This window comes from Stigmatopora nigra, chromosome 17 (genome assembly GCF_051989575.1).
Source record: "Stigmatopora nigra isolate UIUO_SnigA chromosome 17, RoL_Snig_1.1, whole genome shotgun sequence".
Lineage (NCBI taxonomy): Eukaryota > Metazoa > Chordata > Actinopteri > Syngnathiformes > Syngnathidae > Stigmatopora > Stigmatopora nigra.
The window spans coordinates 10,424,970-10,445,000 of NC_135524.1; the positions used below are offsets into that span (position 1 = coordinate 10,424,970).

A 20,031-nucleotide genomic window follows, 5' to 3' on the forward strand; every position below is an offset into this window, starting at 1 on the left:
GAAATGCTTCTTATGAAGCCACTCCTTTGTTGCCCTGGCTGTGTTTGGGATCATTGTCATGCTGAAAGACCCAGCCACATCTCTCATCTTCAATGTCCTTGTTGATGGAAGGAGATTTTTACTGAATATCTCTTGATACATGGCTCCATTCATTCTTTCCTCTACACAGATCAGTTGTCCTGGTCCCTTTGCAGAAAAACACCCCAAAGCATGATTTTCCACCCACATGCTTGACAGTGTGTACGGTATTCTTCGGATGCAATTCAGTATTCTTTTTCCTCCAATCACGAGAACCTGTGTTTCTACCAAACTGTTCTATTTAGGTTTCATATGACCATAACACAGTCCCATAGTCCTCTTCTGGATCATCCAAATGACGGGCCTTGTACTGGCTTTCGCAGGGGGACACGTCTGGCAGTGCCTGGTGGCGCATTGTGTTACTGTGTAGTTAATTCTATTTTTCACCGTTCTTGTTATCATTTTGTCATCACAGGGCATTGAGCCCCAGATCGAGGGAAATTATCAGTTGTCTTGTATGTCTTCCCTTTTCTAATAATTGCTCCCACAGTTGATTTCTTCACATCAAGCCTTTTACCCATTGCAGATCCAGTCTTCCCAGCCTGAGGGAGGTCTACAATTTTTTTCTCTGGTGTCCTTCGACAGCTCTTTAGTCTTGGCCATAGTGGAATGTGAGAGACTAAGGTTGTGGACAGGTTTCTTATGTACTGATAATTAGTTAAAACAGATGCTATTAATACGTGTGGAGACCGTTTTACCTCATTAAAGGAAGTTAGACCTCTTTGACAGGCAGAAATCCTGCTTGTTCGTAGGTGACCAAATACTTATCTTCCACTCTAATTTGGAAATAATTTCTTTAAAATCAAACACTGTGATTTTCCGTTTTTTTCCCCCACGTTCTGTCTCATGGTTGAGGTTTACCCATGTTGACAATTACAGGCCTCTCTAATCTTTTCAAGTAGGATAACTTGCACAATTGGTGGTTGACTAAATACTTATTTGCCCCACTGTATATAAGCTGTTCAAAAAAGGTGATTTGGTTTCAAATGTTTTTTTTCTTCCTTTTAGGGCTTTACATATGTAACATCCTTTTTTAATATGTTTAATGAGGAAATCTGACCATTCAAACTGGGTCAGGTTTTTCAAATATTCACAATTGTTTGGCATAGGAAATGCAATTAACCAAATTAAATTACTGCCAATTACTACCAGTAGTATGACTGACAGTCGACATGAACACGCTTGTCTAATTCCAGCACTGACGGATCAATCAATTTTTACCACATTTTCAAGCCTTAGTTTGTATCACACTTTTTTTCATTCAAATTTATCAGGCTTTTTAACTCTCTACTTTTGCACAATCCAGCAATTTATACAATTTTACTTTGTTTACATCAGTTTTAATCTTTAGAGGAAGTGCAACATTTTCATAATACTTATTTAAAATATGCATTATTTTTGTTTGAAAAACAGTTTTCGACAATTAGAAGTATGTATTTCTTTATCAAACATTAAAAATTACTCTAACTAGAAATTAATGGTAATGTACACAACTATGACATTTTCCAGAGCCTATTCTAATCATAATACCGGGAAAAATATTCATAATAAAGGAAATCCAAGACACGAGAAAACTATTCGAAACACACCAGAATACACAATAAATCAAACTGCATATAACCTATGAGATTATTTATTATTATTTTAATTTAACAATCAATGGCGTGTCAGCCTCACAGTTCTGGGGTCGTGGGTTCGATCCCAGGTTGGTCCTCACTGTTTGGAATTTGCATTTCCCCCGGGCTTGTTTGGGTTTCCCCCAGATACTCTTGGTTTCCTCCCACATCCCCAGGGCAGGCTGGATGAGAATTCTAAATTGCCACTAGGTATGAGTGTGATTTAGAATGGTTGTCTCCTTCTGCCCTGCGATTGGTTGGCCACTAATTCGTGGTGTTCCTCGCGGGGGGATAAGCACTTAAAATTCTCCCTGTCCCGAGTCTTTAAAAATCCTTCAAACTAAGATTTTTGAAGATGTCTGCGTGCGTTTGAGAATGATGAGCTTTTAATGTTATTGGAAAAAACTGGGTAGGTTTGCTTGGTCTTGAAAATTATTAAAAAGTTAACTAAATTTGGGCATGGAAAATGGTGTACGTACTCCTGACTTTTTTTTTGTCCCAAAACCTTTGTGGTTATTATTTTCGTTGAGTAAAAGTTTTGTATGATGTGCGACTGTAGGTACAGCTCTACTACATGATCCTCGAGCGCTTGGGAAAATATCAAGAAGCTCTGGAAGTCATCAAAGGTCCACTAGGAGGTATCAAAATAATTATTTTAATTCCACTGAACAAAGATAGCTGTCACGTGAAATCAGATAATCCTTCTGCTGTAAATTGAAATGTTTTTGCCATTTAGTTGACCAGTATAGTTGACCGTATTTGCTTGCACATACACCGCCCGCACGTATAAGCCGCACCTTTCAAATTGTTGAATTTTACAATTTCTCGCATATAAGCCGCCCCTGATTCTCAATTTTCACCTCCATATTTATGGTTTTAGTAGGGTGTACAAATGTTACTTTGAAGAGAAAATCTTAAGAAAAATCATCCGTGGTATTTCGGAGGTACTGTATGAATCAAAGGCATATTATTAGGTTCAGTTTATATGTGTAGTGTTCACTAAGTCTCTGGATGCAATAATAGCATACACATTATGCAGGTATCAACGTTTATATTTTAATGATTGACCGCAAGACCTTCGATCAGCCTTAACTATTGGGATGTGCTGACATGGTAAACGCTATGGTCAGGGCACGTATCAATGGTAAGATGGCGGTGCCCCTCGCGAGCAATAGCATACACAAGTAAGTGTACAGTGGTACCTCGACATACGATCTTAATCCGTTCCGGGACTGAACTCGTATGTCGAGCTTCTCGTAACTCGAGCAAACGTTTCCCATTGAAATGAATTGAAAACAAATTAATTTGTTCCATTATTTTTTCTAATTCGCCATATATTGACAAAGTCATAAATAATGAGTGGTTTAATAGTAATAAAATGTGTTTAATAGATGGAAAATTAGATGCATTTCGCGGAAGGAAGAGGCAAAGACACACGGAAGCAGAGGTGTGGGCTGTTCGCGGTGGACTTTATTCACGGCACCAACGCACTCATAAACGAACCAACATATTTAAATTAACTTGGTTAACTATATACAGACACTCAACACTTAATGTAACTTCACACAAAACTGAATTCTAATTTTGTTTTAATCTTTTTTTACCTTAATTCTACGGGTTGACACCACCCGGACGTTTTGCCGGAATCTTCAAAACGAACGCATCAAGAGTTGTTTGGAACTTGCCTCGTCTCCAAAATATTTTGATAATGACGCACATAAATATCAAAATACGCGTAATCCAAGCTTTAGAATTAGCGCGCCACATCACTTGTAGTTTTTTCTTCTTGGAGGCACGCGGGTTCTCCGCATTGTACCCTAGTAGCGGCTTAATTTTACAGTCACCGCTCGCATTAGAACACAACGCTAGCATTAAGCAATCCTTCATGGGTTTGTGTCCTGGTAATGCCTTCTCCCCTGCCACGATGAATGTCCGCCTGGGCATCTTTTTCCAAAAAAGACCAGTTTCATCACAGTTGAAAACTTGCTGGGGGATGTAACTTTCATCGGCGATAATCAAGGCAAATGTCTTGATGCGTCCTTCTGCTTAAGGATGGTGGAAATGGTTGACGTATTCCTCTCGTATTGCCTAGCGAGCTCAGTAACACGTACCCCACCCCACTCATATTTTTCAATTATTTCGCGTTTCGTGTAAATTGTCAACGCCTTTTCTTTGCAGAGCTCTGCCGATCCGTAGTAATATTGTTTACCGGGTATGTAAATGTACCCAATGCTGGGGGAAAAGTGTGAGGGTGGGGAAATGCAAAGTCCTCCCAGTGGTCGTAGAAATAATATATACACGAAAGAGATGGCCACCTGGCTTTCTCGCATCCCGAAAATTTTCCCGTATCTTGGGCGAATTATTTGATCAAAATTTTCATTGTATCTCGAGCATCTCGTAAGTAGAGCTGCTCGTAGGTCGAGGTACCACTGTTCTCATGTCTGGCCAGTCTGACCACGTTTAACTACAGTCCGTTGGCCGTGCCCCGAGGGAGCAGTGACGGAAACCTGCGTTTTTTTTTCACGTTTTATGCAAGATATGCTTTATTTTTTCCTTGAATTTTATTCATAGAGATCAAAATACATTTTGTTTAGCACTATATCTGTTTATCTTTTCTTTATTTTAAAATAAATGACCGCCATTTTTTGTCGTGACATCAGCGTCGTCCTTTTGCAGTTTCCCTCGATTCAGTCATCATTTTTTTCTGACAGAAGTGGCTTATTTGCGAGTAAATACGTTAATCTTGGAAAGAACTTTTTTTATTCTTTTCTTCACTTCCTGTTTGTATTATATCGTTGCAGAAAAGCTGACCAGTGAGCTTCAGAGCCGAGAGAGCAAGTGCATGATGCTCTACCGGCGGCTACAGCGCTGGCCAGAATGCAACGCTCTGGCTCGCAAACTTCTGCTCAACAAGTAGGACTTAACTCTTGTTTTCTGTAATTTACAGCAAGCGGGGCCCACCTAAAGCGGCATCTACCAATTGTCCTTAAATGGAAGAATAGAATTGACGCATACTATATATAAGTCACCCCTGACTATAAACTGTAAGAGAAAAATTGAAAATGTATGTTATAGTTCCGGCACATGATCGAGTGGCTAGCACGTCCCCTTCACAGTTCTGAGATCAAGGGTTCATCCCCGGTGGGTCCTGATCTTTTAGTTTTGAATTTGCATGTTCTCCATGTGCCTGCATTGATTTTTTTTCCAGGTTCTCCCATATCACATCCCAAAAACATGTATGGTAGGCTGATTGACCACTTTAAATTGCCCCTAGGTATGAGTAATAATAATCGGTCATAGGTTTTGTTGTCATCACAGTGTGACCGTGAATAGTTGTCAGGCTAATTTTCATGATTCTGAATTAAGAAATTTGGTGACAAGGCCAGAGAGACCAGACTTTGATCGTTTGGTCATGTCCAGTGGAGAGGGAGGGATTGTATCGTTTCGTCGACGGACACTTACTCCCCGGATGTTTCGTCGACGGACACTTGGTCCCCGGACGTTTCGGCGACGGACACTTGGTCCCCGGACGTTTCGGCGACGGACACTTGGTCCCCGGACGTTTCGGCGACGGACACTTGGTCCCTGGACGTTTCGGCAACGGACACTTGGTCCCTGTGCGTTTCGTCGACAGACATTTGGTCCCCGGGCGTTTCGTCGGACGGACACTTGGTTCCCGGATGTTTCGTCGAACGGACGTTCCGTCCAACGGGCGTTTTGTCGCTGCATTCGCTCGCTCTCAAAATTCTAATAATTAGAAAGAGTTTACTGTTGAAAGCGATCAACCTTGTAATCTCTCGCTCTCAAAATTCTAATCATGATAGAGTGAGTTTGTAAATGTCAGAGCATTAATATCTAATATACAAATTATCAATAATTTGCGTATTATTGGCATGTGTGTACACGTTATTCGTCGCCGGAATCGCTTGCTCTCAAAATTATCAATGAATTGTGTATTACTGGCGTGTGTGTACATGTTTTTCAAACTACGGCCATATTAGGCTTTTTAATCCGACCCGCCGATGTCAAAATTATAGTAAATATCAATTACCTCATTCATTTCCCTTTGCTCGGCCCCTCTGTCAAATTTTAGTATCCATTCTGGCCCGTATTATTGTCCCAAATTAAACACATTATCAATAAGATGCCGTTGAGATTGGTAGACGTCCGATTCATGTTGACTGAGGTGCAGATGCTATTTCTGTTATTAGAACTCCATCTAGTGGATATACAATGCAACAGTCAACATGAATCGGGTGTATAACGCCGTCAATGGCAGCCGGACGTCCGGTTACCAATCTTGCTATGGGATAATGTTGACTGTGAGGATTTTTCTTTTTGCTATAGAAAACTCATTAGCCCATAGCAAGATCCGGGAGCGAGTGAGCGAATCCTGCGACAAATAACATGTACAATAATAGGCTACTTATTGATAATTTTGATATTAGATATTTAGATATTAATGATCTGACATTTACAAACTTTCATGATTATAATTTTGAGAGCGATCGAATCTGGCGACGAAAAGTCCGTTCGACGAAATGTCTGGTGACGAATCCGGCGACCAAACGTCCATTCGACGAACTGTCCGCCGAACAAACGTCCGCTCGACGAAACATCACGGGGACCAAGTGTACGTAGATCAAACGTCCGTCGACAAAACTTCCGGTCACGGAATGTACCAGTAAAAGGATGTTGAGGGTGGATCTGCCCGTCAAAATGGCTGGAGGTCGACTTAGGAGATAAATGTAGTGAGGGAGGACATTGAAGTGGCTGGTATAGGGGAGGATGTTACAAAGGACCGAGTGACGTAAAAATGCCATGTATTGTCGCGACCCCTCACAGGACAAGACAAAATTTGTACCCATTTAGAATTATCCACGACTGGTTTTGGCCTCACAATGTTGTCACTCTGCTCACAGTCCTGACGATTGGCAATTCTTTCTGGCCTACTTTGACTCGCTCTTCCACCTTATGGATCAGTCGTGGGCTCCACCAGAAAAAGGAGAACAGTGAGTACAAATAATTCTTGTTCTACAAAAATGGTTAACATTGCTGAGTATTGGATTTTCTTTTGCTAGCTTGTAAATATTAGCGCACAAAACCAAATTTCAAATCGACGGTTATTCACCATCAGCAATCATTTGCGCCGCGATTCATACATTAATCATATAATCAACCATGAAATTAGTTGACAGATTAGTCGTAAATAGTAATTTCCTTCATTACTATTGGGTACTGTTGAACTCCTTTTAAAATGCTTGGATTTTGATGTTGTGTTTTCAAGGATTGATTAATACTTTAACATGTGTAATAATCGCATATAAATTATGCAGCTATCTAGATTTATATTTAAGTATGATGGTGTTGCCCGGAGCGAGTGGTGACTGGCAGTTTTTTTCACATTTTATGCAAGTTGCGATTTAGTTTTTCTTTGAATTATATTCGTAGACGTCAAAATACATTTAGTTTAGCGTTTTATCTGTTTATATTTTCTCTATTTTGAAATAAATTACCGTATCGGCTGCATTGTTTTGCGTTATGACATTATCACACGGGGACCTAGTGAGAGATGGGGCTATAGTAAGAAAGGCTACTATCAGCAACAATGCCGTGGCAGGGACTCAAATCCTGCACTGCCAGACGTGTCCCCCTGCTGAAGCCAGTACACATCCAGGCCCATCTGTGGTTCACTAAAGGGCATTTGGATGATCCAGAAGAGAACTGAGAATGTGAAACCAAAATAGAGCTTTTTGGTAGAACACAGGTTTTCATGTTTATTTATCTATTTATTTTAATTTGACCTTACATGACCTTTTAGCATAAACAGGAATGAAGTGCAAAATTTGTTTACTTAATTTATTATTAGTTAATTTACTGTCACTGATCATGTTTTTGTTCTCTGACAGCAAAAGGCGAATCTATTAGACTCAAAATTCGACAGGTTTATCTATTGAATTTGTTTTATTCATATAGATTACTATTTCATTTGAAATGATTTAGTGCCTACAGACGTCTTGTCCATTTTAAATGGGAGAACCGGCCAGAACATCCGCTGCCGAATGGTCTGGATGTCTGTCGCAGTCACTGGTGCCCGTTGAGCTAAGCAAAACTTAAAGCGGTCCTTGTGCGCTGCGCAGCTGTTCGGAGGGAGTGGTGCACCACACCGTGGCAGATGCGACTCAGTTTGTGGAGGAGAGAATTGCAAGCGAGGACGGCAAAGATACTCACTCACTGCGAGGCCCTTACCTGGCACGCCTGGAGCTTATGCAGCGACTACGAGAGCACTGCCTTCCTGGAGAATGCCAACTGGGTAAGAATAAAAGCTGCCAGTTTTGCTGCTGGATTTTTTTCTTAAAGGGTACATTATTGGGTGAATGCAGGAGAGCCTTTGGATTTGATGGTGCAGTTTTTCGTTAAGTTCGGCGACAAGCCCTGCTGCGTCACTGACCTCAATATTTACCTGCATCTGCTAGGCACGGAACAGCACAAGCAGGTGAGTGAGCACCGCCTTACACCGAGACGCCCCTCCACTGAACGTGTCTGTACGCACTTGCTCGTATTTAGTTGGCAGAGCGGTTGAAAGGGGCGGCCCCTCTGGGACCCGGTTGCTTGGCCTTCCCAGATGATGTCAAAGCACTGCAGAGGCACTTGTGTACATGTCAGCTGAGTCGAGCCCTGGGTCTGCATCATTCAATGGACGCCACCGCCAAGCAGAGGCTCGCCGACGAGCTCAAGTCGCATTATCGGCATGGCCTCAAGTTTGGTAAGGAGGGATGCGTGAAATTACAATAGGTGAAAGAAACATTACTAAATGGAGGGCCATTGAAATTAATGAACATTTGTTTATTCCCTGGCAGAAATCTAGCGTCGTCAATAGCTGATGTCAACAAATGACATGTTTGTTTTGACTGTCTACGACTGGTTGTTTGGTGAACACTGATAGTGAAATCTATTGCATAAGATTGTACATATTGAGCCAAGTTAATAGAGGAATTTATTGACTAACTATTTTGATTGATAAACTTTGCAATCACGGGTCTACCCTGTCAAAATGGATTTGACATTGATCACTGATAGGTTCACCAATAAGTATTCCCAAGTTCACCCTTCAATAATGGAGGCATCTGAGATCATATCCTTTTATTCTTGCAAGAAGAGAATCCATCCACATGCGCCTCTGGTCAGATGATTCTGAAGACCCCGGTGTCCCTTATGCTAATATATTCATAAGATTTAAACAACATGCATAACAGAAGTCTAAAAATTATTCAGAGTCTCATAACAATTTGTCTCAGTTCTCAGAACTATTGGTCTTTCAAATCTTCCCGAGAGAGAATTGATATGGACCATCTTGAGAAGCCACGTTTCCCAAAACAAATCCACTGTTCCCAAGAGCCTGTTGTTAACCATCTTCAGAGTTCGATGGTTCCCAAAACAATAATGATAAACCTAACAATCACCATCAGTCATACTGAAACATAGTTGAAAGTGAATGAGTTAATGACAGAATAATTAGTACAATTATTTTGCAATTGATCGATGAACCCGTCGACTGCTTTTGGCGTGCTCATTAGCACTGAACAAGCAAGTGGTAGATTAATCTTTTGGATAATTTAGCAACTGCTCCATATTGAAATTAGTTTGTCACTAGTTGACCCTCCAATTGATTTTAAATCCAAGACGATTGAGGCGGGATTACGAATATCCACCTAAAACGGATCAGATGTCCATCATCATTAGTTACCCTATTATAAAAGAATTTAAGTCTTTTTGCCTTTTTCCCAGGGAAGAATACACTGAAAACGGAGCTTCAGTTTTCCGACATGTACTGCTTGATGGCTGCTCATGTCTACATTGACCTGTGGACAGAAAGCGGTTGGTGTTCCTTTTTCGTCCGTCCCTTTCCCTCCCTTGTTGTGACATGCACTTGGGTTACTCAGGAGATGAGAAGGTGGCTTGTCAGAGTCTGGGCCTCCTTCAGGAGGGCTTGTCCAACAGCCCGAGCAACGCTCAGTTCAAACTCCTGCTGCTGCTTCTCTACTGCCGGCTGGGTGCCTTCGAGCCGGTGGCCGAGCTTTACGCCAGCCTGGATGCCAAGCACGTCCAGCATGACACCATCGGCTTCCTTCTGACACGCTACTCCCAATCCCTGGGACACTTTGCTGCCGCTTCCCAAGCTTGCAACTCCTCACTCAGGTTTTTCCACTCCAACCAGAAAGATGTGAGTCCGCACTCGTGTCAATCTTCTGAATAATGCTTTAAAAAGTACTGTCTATCGCAGACTAGAGAAGGCACTACAGTAATCCCTCGATTGTCTCTGCTTCAACAAATTTTTGTTAATTTCTTTTTTTGTAAGTTCATAAAAACGGCAAAATCAACGCTGAAACTTGCAAGTGGAAACCTTCCTCTGCTCGCTATTAGAACTCAGCACTGAAGTAAAAAAAAAAAAAAACATTTTTTACTACATTTAACGAAAATGTGAAAGTCCACGCTGAAATTTGCAAGCGTAAGCCACTCCCCTGGCCTCAGCTTGCTACTAGGACTAAGTTAAAAGAAAAAGTAGGGTCACCCCTATTTAAAAAATAAATTAAAAAATTACTTTGAGTACTTACAGTGCTGAGTCTTTGTAGCAAGCAGAGGACATGGGAGTGGCTTCCGCTTGCCAATATTATCATGGATTTTCACATTTTTATGAACGTGGAAAAAAATATTTAAAAAAAGATACATATACGTATACGGATACGCATACAAATGTATATACAAGTTGACGTTTAAGCAGCCCGCGAACCAACCCGTGTCTGACACCCTTGGTCTAGGGCAGGGGTGGACAAACTTTTCGGCCCGGGGGCCACATTGACTTAAAAAATTTGACAGATGGGGTCAGCACAAGATACGATACATATAGAAAAGTTGAATCCGTTAACAGCACATATAAAAGATAAACAGAAAAAAGGACTAAAGTATTAACATACTCCTCACTCATCAGTAAAGTAAAAAGTATAAAGTACTACAAAGTAGAGTAAAAAGGAATGTATCAAGAAATATTAAAATGTAATTTTAAAAAATTCTTTGGACAAGGTCGGCGGGCCGGATTAAAAAGCCTAACAGGCCGTATATGGCCCGCGGGCCGTAGTTTGCCCAAGTCAGGTCTAGGATGTAGTCTGCCTTTTGCCCGAAATCAGCTGGGCTAGGTTCCAGCAATGCCCGCAACCCTTTCGGGGATGGGGGGTATGGAAGAAGGATGGATGAATGAATGAATGAATTTTTTTGTTTCATGTTTTCTAATTTGGGGTTTTTCGGATCTTAGAAATAAGTGTTTCACATTCAAGTTTTTCGAAACCTGAGTATTTTGTATGGAGAGCATTTTAAGTAGAGGTATCACTCTATATAGTCCTTCAATTCGCCATGTAGAAAATTAATAGTGAAATAGTATGTCGTTCCCCCAGACCTCCGAATACATCATTCAGGCATACAAGTACGGCGCCTTTGAGAAGATCCCAGAGTTCATCGCCCTCAGGAACCGACTCAACCAGTCACTGCATTTTGCCCAAGTCCGCACCGAGAGGATACTATTGGATTTGTTCGTGGAGGCCGACATGTGAGCCTGACTTGACCGAAGGAAGAACCAGCTCACCTTTGTTTACAGTGGTGACTGCCAATGTCGTTTGTCAGTGTGTCCAGTCTGGAGGAGAGCGTGAAAGCCATGTGTTTGTCTGCGGAGGAAGATGACATTCCCTGGGACAGCATGAGGGACAACCGAGACCTCACAGTCTTCACTTGCTGGGACCCAAACGAGCGGTACGTAACACATGCATGAAAGGACTAGCTGATTTATTAAATACAGACGCTCCCCAACTTACGAATGAGTTACATTCCGAACGATCGTTCGTAAGGTGAATTAGTTAGTAAGTTGCTTCAGTGCTAGATTTTGTATTATAATTTATGTTTAAGGCCTGTATAAGTATATTGATTGTTTATATAAGTATGTTTAAGGCTTGTATAAGTAACCTGTATTGGTTTGTACTGAAAAAAACATTTATTAAAAAGGAGAGAATACGTACAGTACTGTACTACGTATGAGAAAGAGAGAGAGATTGGATAACTTTATTCGTCCCGTATTCGGGAACACATAAATAACAATAATGTCTGTCAATTTCTGCAGGTTTTATCTTTTATTACATTTCATAGTGTAAGGAGGGAGTTGTGTAATCTTTGTGGCACGACAGAACAACAATAGCACTTTAAAGTCATATTTTATATTGGCTTTTTTTAAGTTAGGTAAAGTAGTTACTTTCATACGGGAATATAAATAATTACTTTTTCACAAAAGTTTGAAATTTCAAATTTGAAAGGCAAAAAAATTGACAATTGTTGGTATCGACTGATATATATATATTTTTATCGTGACAATTGTGTATCGCCCAGCAGTACTATATTTTGAACTATTGTCCCCACGGATGGCCTCTGTTGCCAAGGTGACGCAGTCTTCGCTGTGGCAACAGGAAATTATTTTTTTTTCACTTTTCGGAAGCACGTACCGCCACAAAATTTAGCATGTGTATTCCCGGTGACCAAATAGAATATTGATGTGGCCACTGAACTCAGTCGCACCCTCGACAATTTCTTCTACAAGCCTGTTTTGGTGTGTGTCCCACTTGCTAAGGAGCTGACTTGCACGAGGAGTGCTCGGGCTTATTCAGTACTGCTGGCAGTCCCAGTTCTTATTATTCATAGCAACCGAAACTTCTCATTTTGGAGGCCTTACCATACACAAATGGTTCATCAATAACTATACTTTAATATAATTATAAAACAATTCAGGGGGACATCTGATTCAATTATTTATATTTAATTAAATTGGCATCTCTGATGATCTACTTGCAAAGGAGAATAGATTTCTACCTCGCCCTCGTCACAAATAATTCTGGAAAGCATCAATTTCTCCTGCCCATTTAAGGCCACAAATCAAAACAATTACAAGGTTATTAATTAATTCAATTGCATAAGCAAAACAATATCTGTAACCATCATCACATATCAAGTATTCAATAATAACAATTAAGGTTGGAACTCAAAAACAAACTCCATTGGAAATTAAACAAACAAGCCTCCATTCGGCAAAACAATTCCATATCAGGCGAACCGAATGTCACAATGTAAGAACAACATGCAAGTATTCCCACAGGTGATTGATAGCCATCTGCTGGAATCAAGAGTCCTTCACGGCTATTCATTGCAAACCCAGATCAACAGTCCTCGAAACCCGGGACTGGGTGAGATTTCAGGTCAATAGTCCTCGGAATAGGGCAAAACAATTAAACGTCCTCGGAGCCAGCTGCAGGGGGAAGTGTCCTTCGGTAACAGTTATACTGAGTGTTTGTCTCAATTGCAAGCACATTAATATATACATATGATTAATGCTCATTTCTAATACTATCCCAGAATAACCCCAACATTGACCAAATTTGGCGGATTTTGGTAATTTTTTCGATATGGTGGCATTCTTTAAAATCGTACAAAAAATGGCTCAACAGTGTTCCCTTAAAATTTAAGAAAATGGCCTCCCCTATATTTTTCAAAAAAGAACTTTGTTGAGTCTATAACAGCCAGGCTTTGAGATGATTGCCAAAGAGGTTCAGAGCCGGGAGTTTACATATGTTAATTGGTTCTGAGTTCCAGGTATGTGAAGCACAGAGAAAGTGCTTTGGCTGAATGCACTCTTTTTAAAGGGAACTACACAGTTAACTCTAGAGCCAGCCCTTCTTAATGTGTTCGAATTTATTTTCTCAAAATCTTGCAAAGGAGGAGGACCTTTGTGATGGAAGATTTTGTAAATTAACGTAGCGTCTGCATATTTAATATTATTGTCCCAGTTCAGGCATATGTATTTTTTTTATCTTTGACAGTGGGGGTGCATTTTTGGTTTCCTGTCCAATATTTTCAGATCTTACTATAAATGGTTTCAATTGATTTTAGTGTTGTTTTGCAGGCCGATGACCAACTTATTAGGCAGTAAGTCATGTGTGATATCATTGTGTCAAAATATAGTTTTGCTGACTCAGGCAGTAGATTGCTTCAAACGAACCAAAAATTGGACAAATTTAATTGAATTTAATTCAGTGTTTTTATCTGTCGTTTGAAGACAAGTTCAAAGTCAAAAGTGATTCCTAGGTATTTAAATTCTTGTACTACATTGATGATATTTACTTTGACAAAAAAGTTGGGGTCCGCCCTTTGATTGAACTTGGAAAATTCATAGATTTCTGTCCGGTTCCAGGCACCGCATTAAAAATGAATTCGTCCTAGGGACTTTAACGTATCCGCCTCAAATTTGGTGTGCTCAAAATGCTGAGTTTTTGTGATTTGGCCAGACCTCCACTGAGGATCAAAGTAAGAAAACACAACTTCAACTTTGAACCCGATTTGATACAATATCTTAGACATTGACCGAGTGCAGAAAAATTGTGTAAATTCTACTTTAGACACTGAGCACGAAGAGGCACGAAGGGTTGAAATGCATCTTATAGAGGGATGCAGTAATACCTTGAGATATGAGCTTACTGCGTTCCGGGAGCCATGCTCGTGTGTCAAGTCACTTGTATCTCAAATTGATTTTTTCAATATAAAATAACTAAATACAAATGAATCCATTCGCACCCACTGAAAAAAACACCTAAAATAGGATATAGTAATACCTTAACATACGAGTTCCCAAACATACTAGCAATTTGATATACGACTAAAATTTTGAGCGAATGTTTACCTTGAGATACGAGATACATTTTGATATACGAGCATACAGAGAGGCTGCTTATGAGAACATCACCTCACCGTAGCTGCTTCGTTCCTGCATTTTTTTCAGTGTTTTTCCCCCCTCTGTTAAAATGGTGTACGCGTGGTAGAGCTTGCTCGTTAATACAATAGGATTATACTACCCCTTTGCAAGTGGTTGTGCGTTATCCTATTGTGAGATCATTTGTGTGCATCATTTTGAGAATATTTTGTTAGGGAAGACGATAGCAAACAACCCTTTATAGGTTCCTGCAGCTGAACGTCAGGGTGGAGGCTGGGCAAATAGAGCCAACCCAGGAGAATTAAGTGATAGGTTCACCATTAGGCCTTCCCAAATGCACGCACAAATAAAGAGAAAACACAATCATCTGGGGTTTTCTTGCAAGGAGGAGCGTCACACGCTTTTTCGCCTTGTTTCAAGGACCCTAGTCACAATGGACGTCTCAGCTCTCAAGTTGCAATGTTAGAATACACAGATTTATCATGATTTAGGTTAATCACAAAAGTAGTTGACAAATTAAATGCATTGATTAATTGATTATTCAACCCAGGAAGTTGAGCGAGGAGCATCGGCAGCACTCCTTGGAGGAGGAGCGTGCATGGCTGCGCTGGCGCTCCCTCACCTTGCGCATCCTAACTCTGGTAGCAGCAATGGGGCGAAGAGCCATGCCCCTGGATGCCGAGAATGGTGTGGCTGACAAAACATCGCTCCTGCAAGGCCTCCTGGCAGAGATGGGCCAGACCTTGCAGATATCCATGCAGCTGACTGACAAAGGCGTGCAGGTATAAAGGGAGTTCCTCTTTGGTGCGCTATGCCACGTTGCCAATGCTACTTTGTGCTCGCAGTACCCGTTCCTGGGACCGCCCCCCTCCCGTTTGGCCGCCGCTCTGTCCTGCGGCAGCTGCCAGTGTCAAGCGGCGGCTCTGCAGCTTTCGCTCCATGTGCACGAGCTCGACACCATTGGACTTGGTGAGCACCCTTCTGTTGTTCATTCACATCCAGTGCTTCATGTAGTCATAATAATAATAATAATAAAAATCGGACATAGGCTTTGTCATCATCATTGACTCGACGAAAGCCTAATTGTCATCATACCCAGCTGCGTATGACAAAATTGGTAGTGCTTCTCCATAATGTGCATTTTCCCGGCAAAAGACCCAAATAAGTGATAATTTCAGACTCGTTAGGATTCTGCCGTGATGAATACATCGTACCACCCCCCGAGCGGATCACTTACCTCTCAGTCTTTCTTTCACATACCTTCAGTCAGCCAGTAGGAGGCAGATCACCGCCCAACGTTTTTTCATGTTACCTCACCCCGAAGTTTTACACAGAAGGGATTCTGTGTTGTGTTACTGCAAGTTTAGAGTCCTGATGGATGTGGGGGAAAAAAAACTGTTTAAGCCTATTTGTCCGTACTTTGTGCGACATATAGCGTCTGCCAGAGGGCAGCGAGCTGGAACAGATTGTGACCAGGGTGTTATGGGTCCCCAATGATGTTTTTGGCTTTGCTGAGGTAACGAGGGCTGGCAATGTCTTCCAGTGAGGGTAGAGAGCAGCCGGCAATCTTCTTTATTCTTTATTATTTTTAATTCTTTATACTTGCCGGTCTTATCCCACCAGTCTGTCAAGGCGGATAATTGAACTCCAGAATGCCACTTCATATTCTGGTTTAGGGTCTGCAGGCCTTCAATGGCTCTGGTCAAAGACCCATCAGGTGACATGTCGTTGGAAATAAAGGTGCAACATTGATCTCAAAACATTGCCAATGCCCCCATTCTCTGCCAGAAGCATATCAACCGCTTTGCAGTCCTAGAAAGCCATGAGACTGGTGGCTGCCAGCTGTTTCTTCATTGATACAAGGCACAGTATAATTTCCAAGTTTTTGGATATTGTCCAGGATGCTGTTTATCCTCTCCATATTTCTATTTGGATCAACCCAAAAAACATACACTTCCAACCTGGTTACATTTAGTTAGCCAACCCATAGTCATCTGGTACGCCTCCGGGGATGCAACTTGCGTGAATGTAAATTGGGTTGCCATCCTTCGATGAGGCTCAATGCCGTCGAGAGAGGCCAACCACCGCACCAAATTTCTGAGCTGCCAATTGTATCTCCTCAAATGTAGGTGTCAAAACAGATTGGAAAGCATTTCAAATTGGCTATCAGGCTATATGGGAGGGAGGGAGGAAGGTGGGTTGAGAGAGGGATGGATGGATGGATATATATTTATATATATCTATATATATGCATACATGCATACACACACAAATGTACAAGTATACATACGGTAGGTCTTAATCTTTTGGCGATATATCAAGCGGAGAGAAACAATTTTCACTGTGGGTACAGTTTCTAAAGTACTTACATTTTTATATTTATACATTATATTTAAATATGAATACATAAGTCTTTTGAAATGCTTATAGCTGTAATATTTAATAATATACACTGATAATTGTACATGTATTGTAGTAGTAATATTGGGAGTGATCGTACTAGAGAGGGAGAGAGCGAGAAAGGACAGGAGATAGACTTTACAGACGGCAGTGCGCTCATAACAACATTAACTTTAATTTAACTTAAATTACTATACACACTTAAAAATAACATTCTTACATTACACTAAATTTAAACCTTCTTTTGCTATAACCGATGCAAAGATGTTAATGTATTTCAGCGCGGCTTTCGAGTTGGAATGTGCTGCTTCCCCATCCCTCAGAACCGAGTGCATCCCAGTTGTTTTTTTATTATTAATGAACAGTCACGACCCGCTTTTTTGCAGATTATCGACTCAATCATGCTATCCCCCGTTAAAAAAAACCGCAACCTGTACATCCCGGTGCTCATAGATATCTTTACACAAGGGAGATGTGGCGAGAAGACAGAGCGATGCTGTTTTCATAAGTAGCCTCTCGCATGCTCGGCCACCTGGACGGCCGCATCGGGAACCATCTTCTATGCTTTTACCTCATATTTGTCTTTTATTGAGGCAAACATTTGCTCAGAATTTTCTGCGTATCTAAAATTTCACGTAGGTTGGGACTCTCGGATGTCAATTTTTTACTGTATGGGTCTTTCCTGTGTCTTAGAATAACTGCCATTTTCTCTATGATGGACTAAAATCAGAGCATAATTTTTTACACTTTCTTTACTTCCACAGACGAATCAACAGAACTCCAAACACAAATATGTAATGTTTTCAAGTCACTCGCCGTTCAGCTTCAAGGTTTGCGCTGTTCCCCACATTTCCTTGACCACGTCTTGGTCTTCACCTCCCTCTTGTTTCTGTTGCAGAAATGCTGAATAAATGTGCAGGAGATCAACTATGCATCAAAGACGGAAAGTTAAAAATCAAACCCACTTTATTAGAAAACCTTGTCTTCTTCGTGGAAGTGAGTTGCCCAACACTTCCATCAAACCACGCAGCTATGATCAATTTAATTCGTCTATAAATCCCTCAAAGACGTGATGAAAAATCGTCCAATTTTTAAAAATAAATTGAATTGAATGCTCTTAAAGCTTTCACCACATAGGGCACAAATACCAACAGACAGACAAATAAATAATAAATAAGAAACTAATAAATAAGTACTCTAAGTGAGGTCAGAAGAGGGAAGCGGGCTTATTCCGCCTGAAGTCCAGGATGAGTTTCAATGTTTTTGTAGACGTTCAGCGCCAAATCGCACCACTCGCTGAGTCTATGGACGCAACAACAAACAAGCAAACACAAAATCAATATTATATTGAGATAAATAAGAAATAAATAAGTAGTCACCCTCTGCAGTCTTTCCCGTTGGCTTCTTGAGTGCCAGACTGATACAGCGTAGGTCAGCCTGCTCTCAATGGCCGACCGCGGTAGAAGTTCGTTGGTGTTGAATTATTCCTTCCTGAGTACTCTCAGGAAGTGTAGCCTCTGCTGCACCTTCTTGATGAGCCGTGGTGTTTGCCGCCCGAATGAGATCAGGAAAAAAAAACAAGGAAGGCTAAACCAATAACAATTGTATTTCTTTTTAAGGTCTTGATTTTTATTCTATAAATGATCAAATTAATCAAAAAAGATTTTGAAAACTCCTTTAAAAAATTAGTCTAATTCGTTTTTTTGTCTGCTGCTTAATGCTCAATATTTGCTTTTAGTTTACATTATGTAAATATTTTTATACAGTCATTATTTTAACACCCTGCATCCTATATTGCATCTTCTCCCATTTAAAAAATCACAGACGTGTATAAAATTTTTATCGTCAGTCAATGTCAGACATGGACAAACTACGGCCCGCAGGCCACATAGGCTTTTTAATCCGGCCCGCCGACGTTGTCCAAATGTTTTTTTTTTCTTTTTTTTTTCTCCCAAAATGGCGCCGTCACACGGAAGCCAGTGGCAGTAGCTCTGTCCACTCTTATTTGTTTTTGTGTTTTACAGCCCCTCTATCTTTTTTAAAATTAAATTTTTATATTTCTTAATACATTCCTTTTTACTTTGTAATTATTACTTTTTTCTTTATACTTTTTACTTTAATGATGAGTGAGGAGTATGTTAATAAAAGTCCTTTTTTTCTGTTTATGTTTCATATGTACTGTTAACAGATGCAGTTTTTTTATATGAATCGTATCTTGTGCTGACCCGGCCCATCTGTCAAATTTTTAAAGCCAATGAGGCCCGGGCCGAAAAGTTTGCCCACCCCTGGTCTATGTCCACTGTGAAAGAGATCATCTAAAATCCAGAAATCACAATGTACAATTTTACTTTTTTGATTTGTGTGATACAGTTGCAAATAAGTATTAGAACACTTGTCTATCAGCTAGAATTCTGACGCTCCAAGTCGCGTTAGTCCGCCTTTAAAAGACTGCTTGCACTCCATTTATTATCCTGAATCAGATGCATCTGTTTGATGTCGTTAGTTGCATGAAGACACGTGTCCACCCCACACAATCAGTAAGACTCAAACTTTAAACAATGCCAAGACCAAAAAGCTGTCCACCACCCCCAAAATGCTTTCCATCACCCTCAAAATTGTGTACCTCAACAAAGTTTGAAAGGGATACGGAGAAATTGCTAAGCCACATAGTGAAAAAAACGTCCACTCCAAAGATATCACGTTATAGGGTCTCATTAGTACTACTAATTAGTCCAGAACTACACGAGATGACTTGGTTAATAATCCTTGAATAGAACGGGAACCACTTTTCCAAGGAGACTGTTGGTAATACACTAGACATCAAGTTTTGAAACCATGCATGGCACGAAAGATTCCCCTGCTTAAACGGGCACATGTCAAGGTCCTTTTTATTTTCTCAATGACCATTTAGATGATACAAAAGAGTCATGGGAGAAGGTTTTGTAACTGATGAAATCAAAATAGAACTGTTTGGTCATTATTCCACTAACCGTGTTTGGAGGAATAAGTACCACAAGAACACCATTCCTATAGTGAAGTATCATGCTTTGGGGGTATTTTTCTGCCAATGAGATGGGATGACTCAACTATATTAAGGAGAAAGAAAAAATACAGGAAATCAAAAATGTATTTGCAGCTGTA

General features: G+C 40.6%; 1 protein-coding gene and 1 long non-coding RNA gene across 4 annotated transcripts in view; one reads left to right on the forward strand and one right to left on the reverse strand.

Moving 5' to 3' along the window:
• naa25 (N-alpha-acetyltransferase 25, NatB auxiliary subunit) overlaps positions 1–20,031 on the forward strand; it is a 154,492-nt gene that overhangs the window by 17,489 nt on the left and 116,972 nt on the right. For all 3 annotated transcript variants that reach the window (XR_013329390.1, XM_077737183.1, XM_077737184.1), the window contains exons 7-20: positions 2,254–2,332; positions 4,496–4,607; positions 6,617–6,706; positions 7,835–8,007; positions 8,078–8,190; positions 8,262–8,460; positions 9,483–9,572; positions 9,638–9,918; positions 11,144–11,295; positions 11,370–11,495; positions 15,041–15,272; positions 15,336–15,459; positions 17,655–17,720; positions 17,789–17,886. Coding sequence is in view for 2 of the 3 variants with exons in the window: in XM_077737183.1 (XP_077593309.1) it covers positions 2,254–2,332; positions 4,496–4,607; positions 6,617–6,706; positions 7,835–8,007; positions 8,078–8,190; positions 8,262–8,460; positions 9,483–9,572; positions 9,638–9,918; positions 11,144–11,295; positions 11,370–11,495; positions 15,041–15,272; positions 15,336–15,459; positions 17,655–17,720; positions 17,789–17,886 (1,935 nt within the window). In the remaining variant the exon portion in view is untranslated. The remainder of the gene's footprint in view (positions 1–2,253; positions 2,333–4,495; positions 4,608–6,616; positions 6,707–7,834; positions 8,008–8,077; positions 8,191–8,261; positions 8,461–9,482; positions 9,573–9,637; positions 9,919–11,143; positions 11,296–11,369; positions 11,496–15,040; positions 15,273–15,335; positions 15,460–17,654; positions 17,721–17,788; positions 17,887–20,031) is intronic.
• The window catches only part of LOC144210488 (uncharacterized), a 120,034-nt gene continuing 116,974 nt past the window's right edge, over positions 16,972–20,031 (reverse strand). Inside the window, exons 3-4 of the long non-coding RNA XR_013329391.1 lie at positions 18,270–18,419; positions 16,972–18,192 (exon numbers count right to left, since the gene is read on the reverse strand). This is a non-coding gene — a long non-coding RNA (uncharacterized LOC144210488). The remainder of the gene's footprint in view (positions 18,193–18,269; positions 18,420–20,031) is intronic.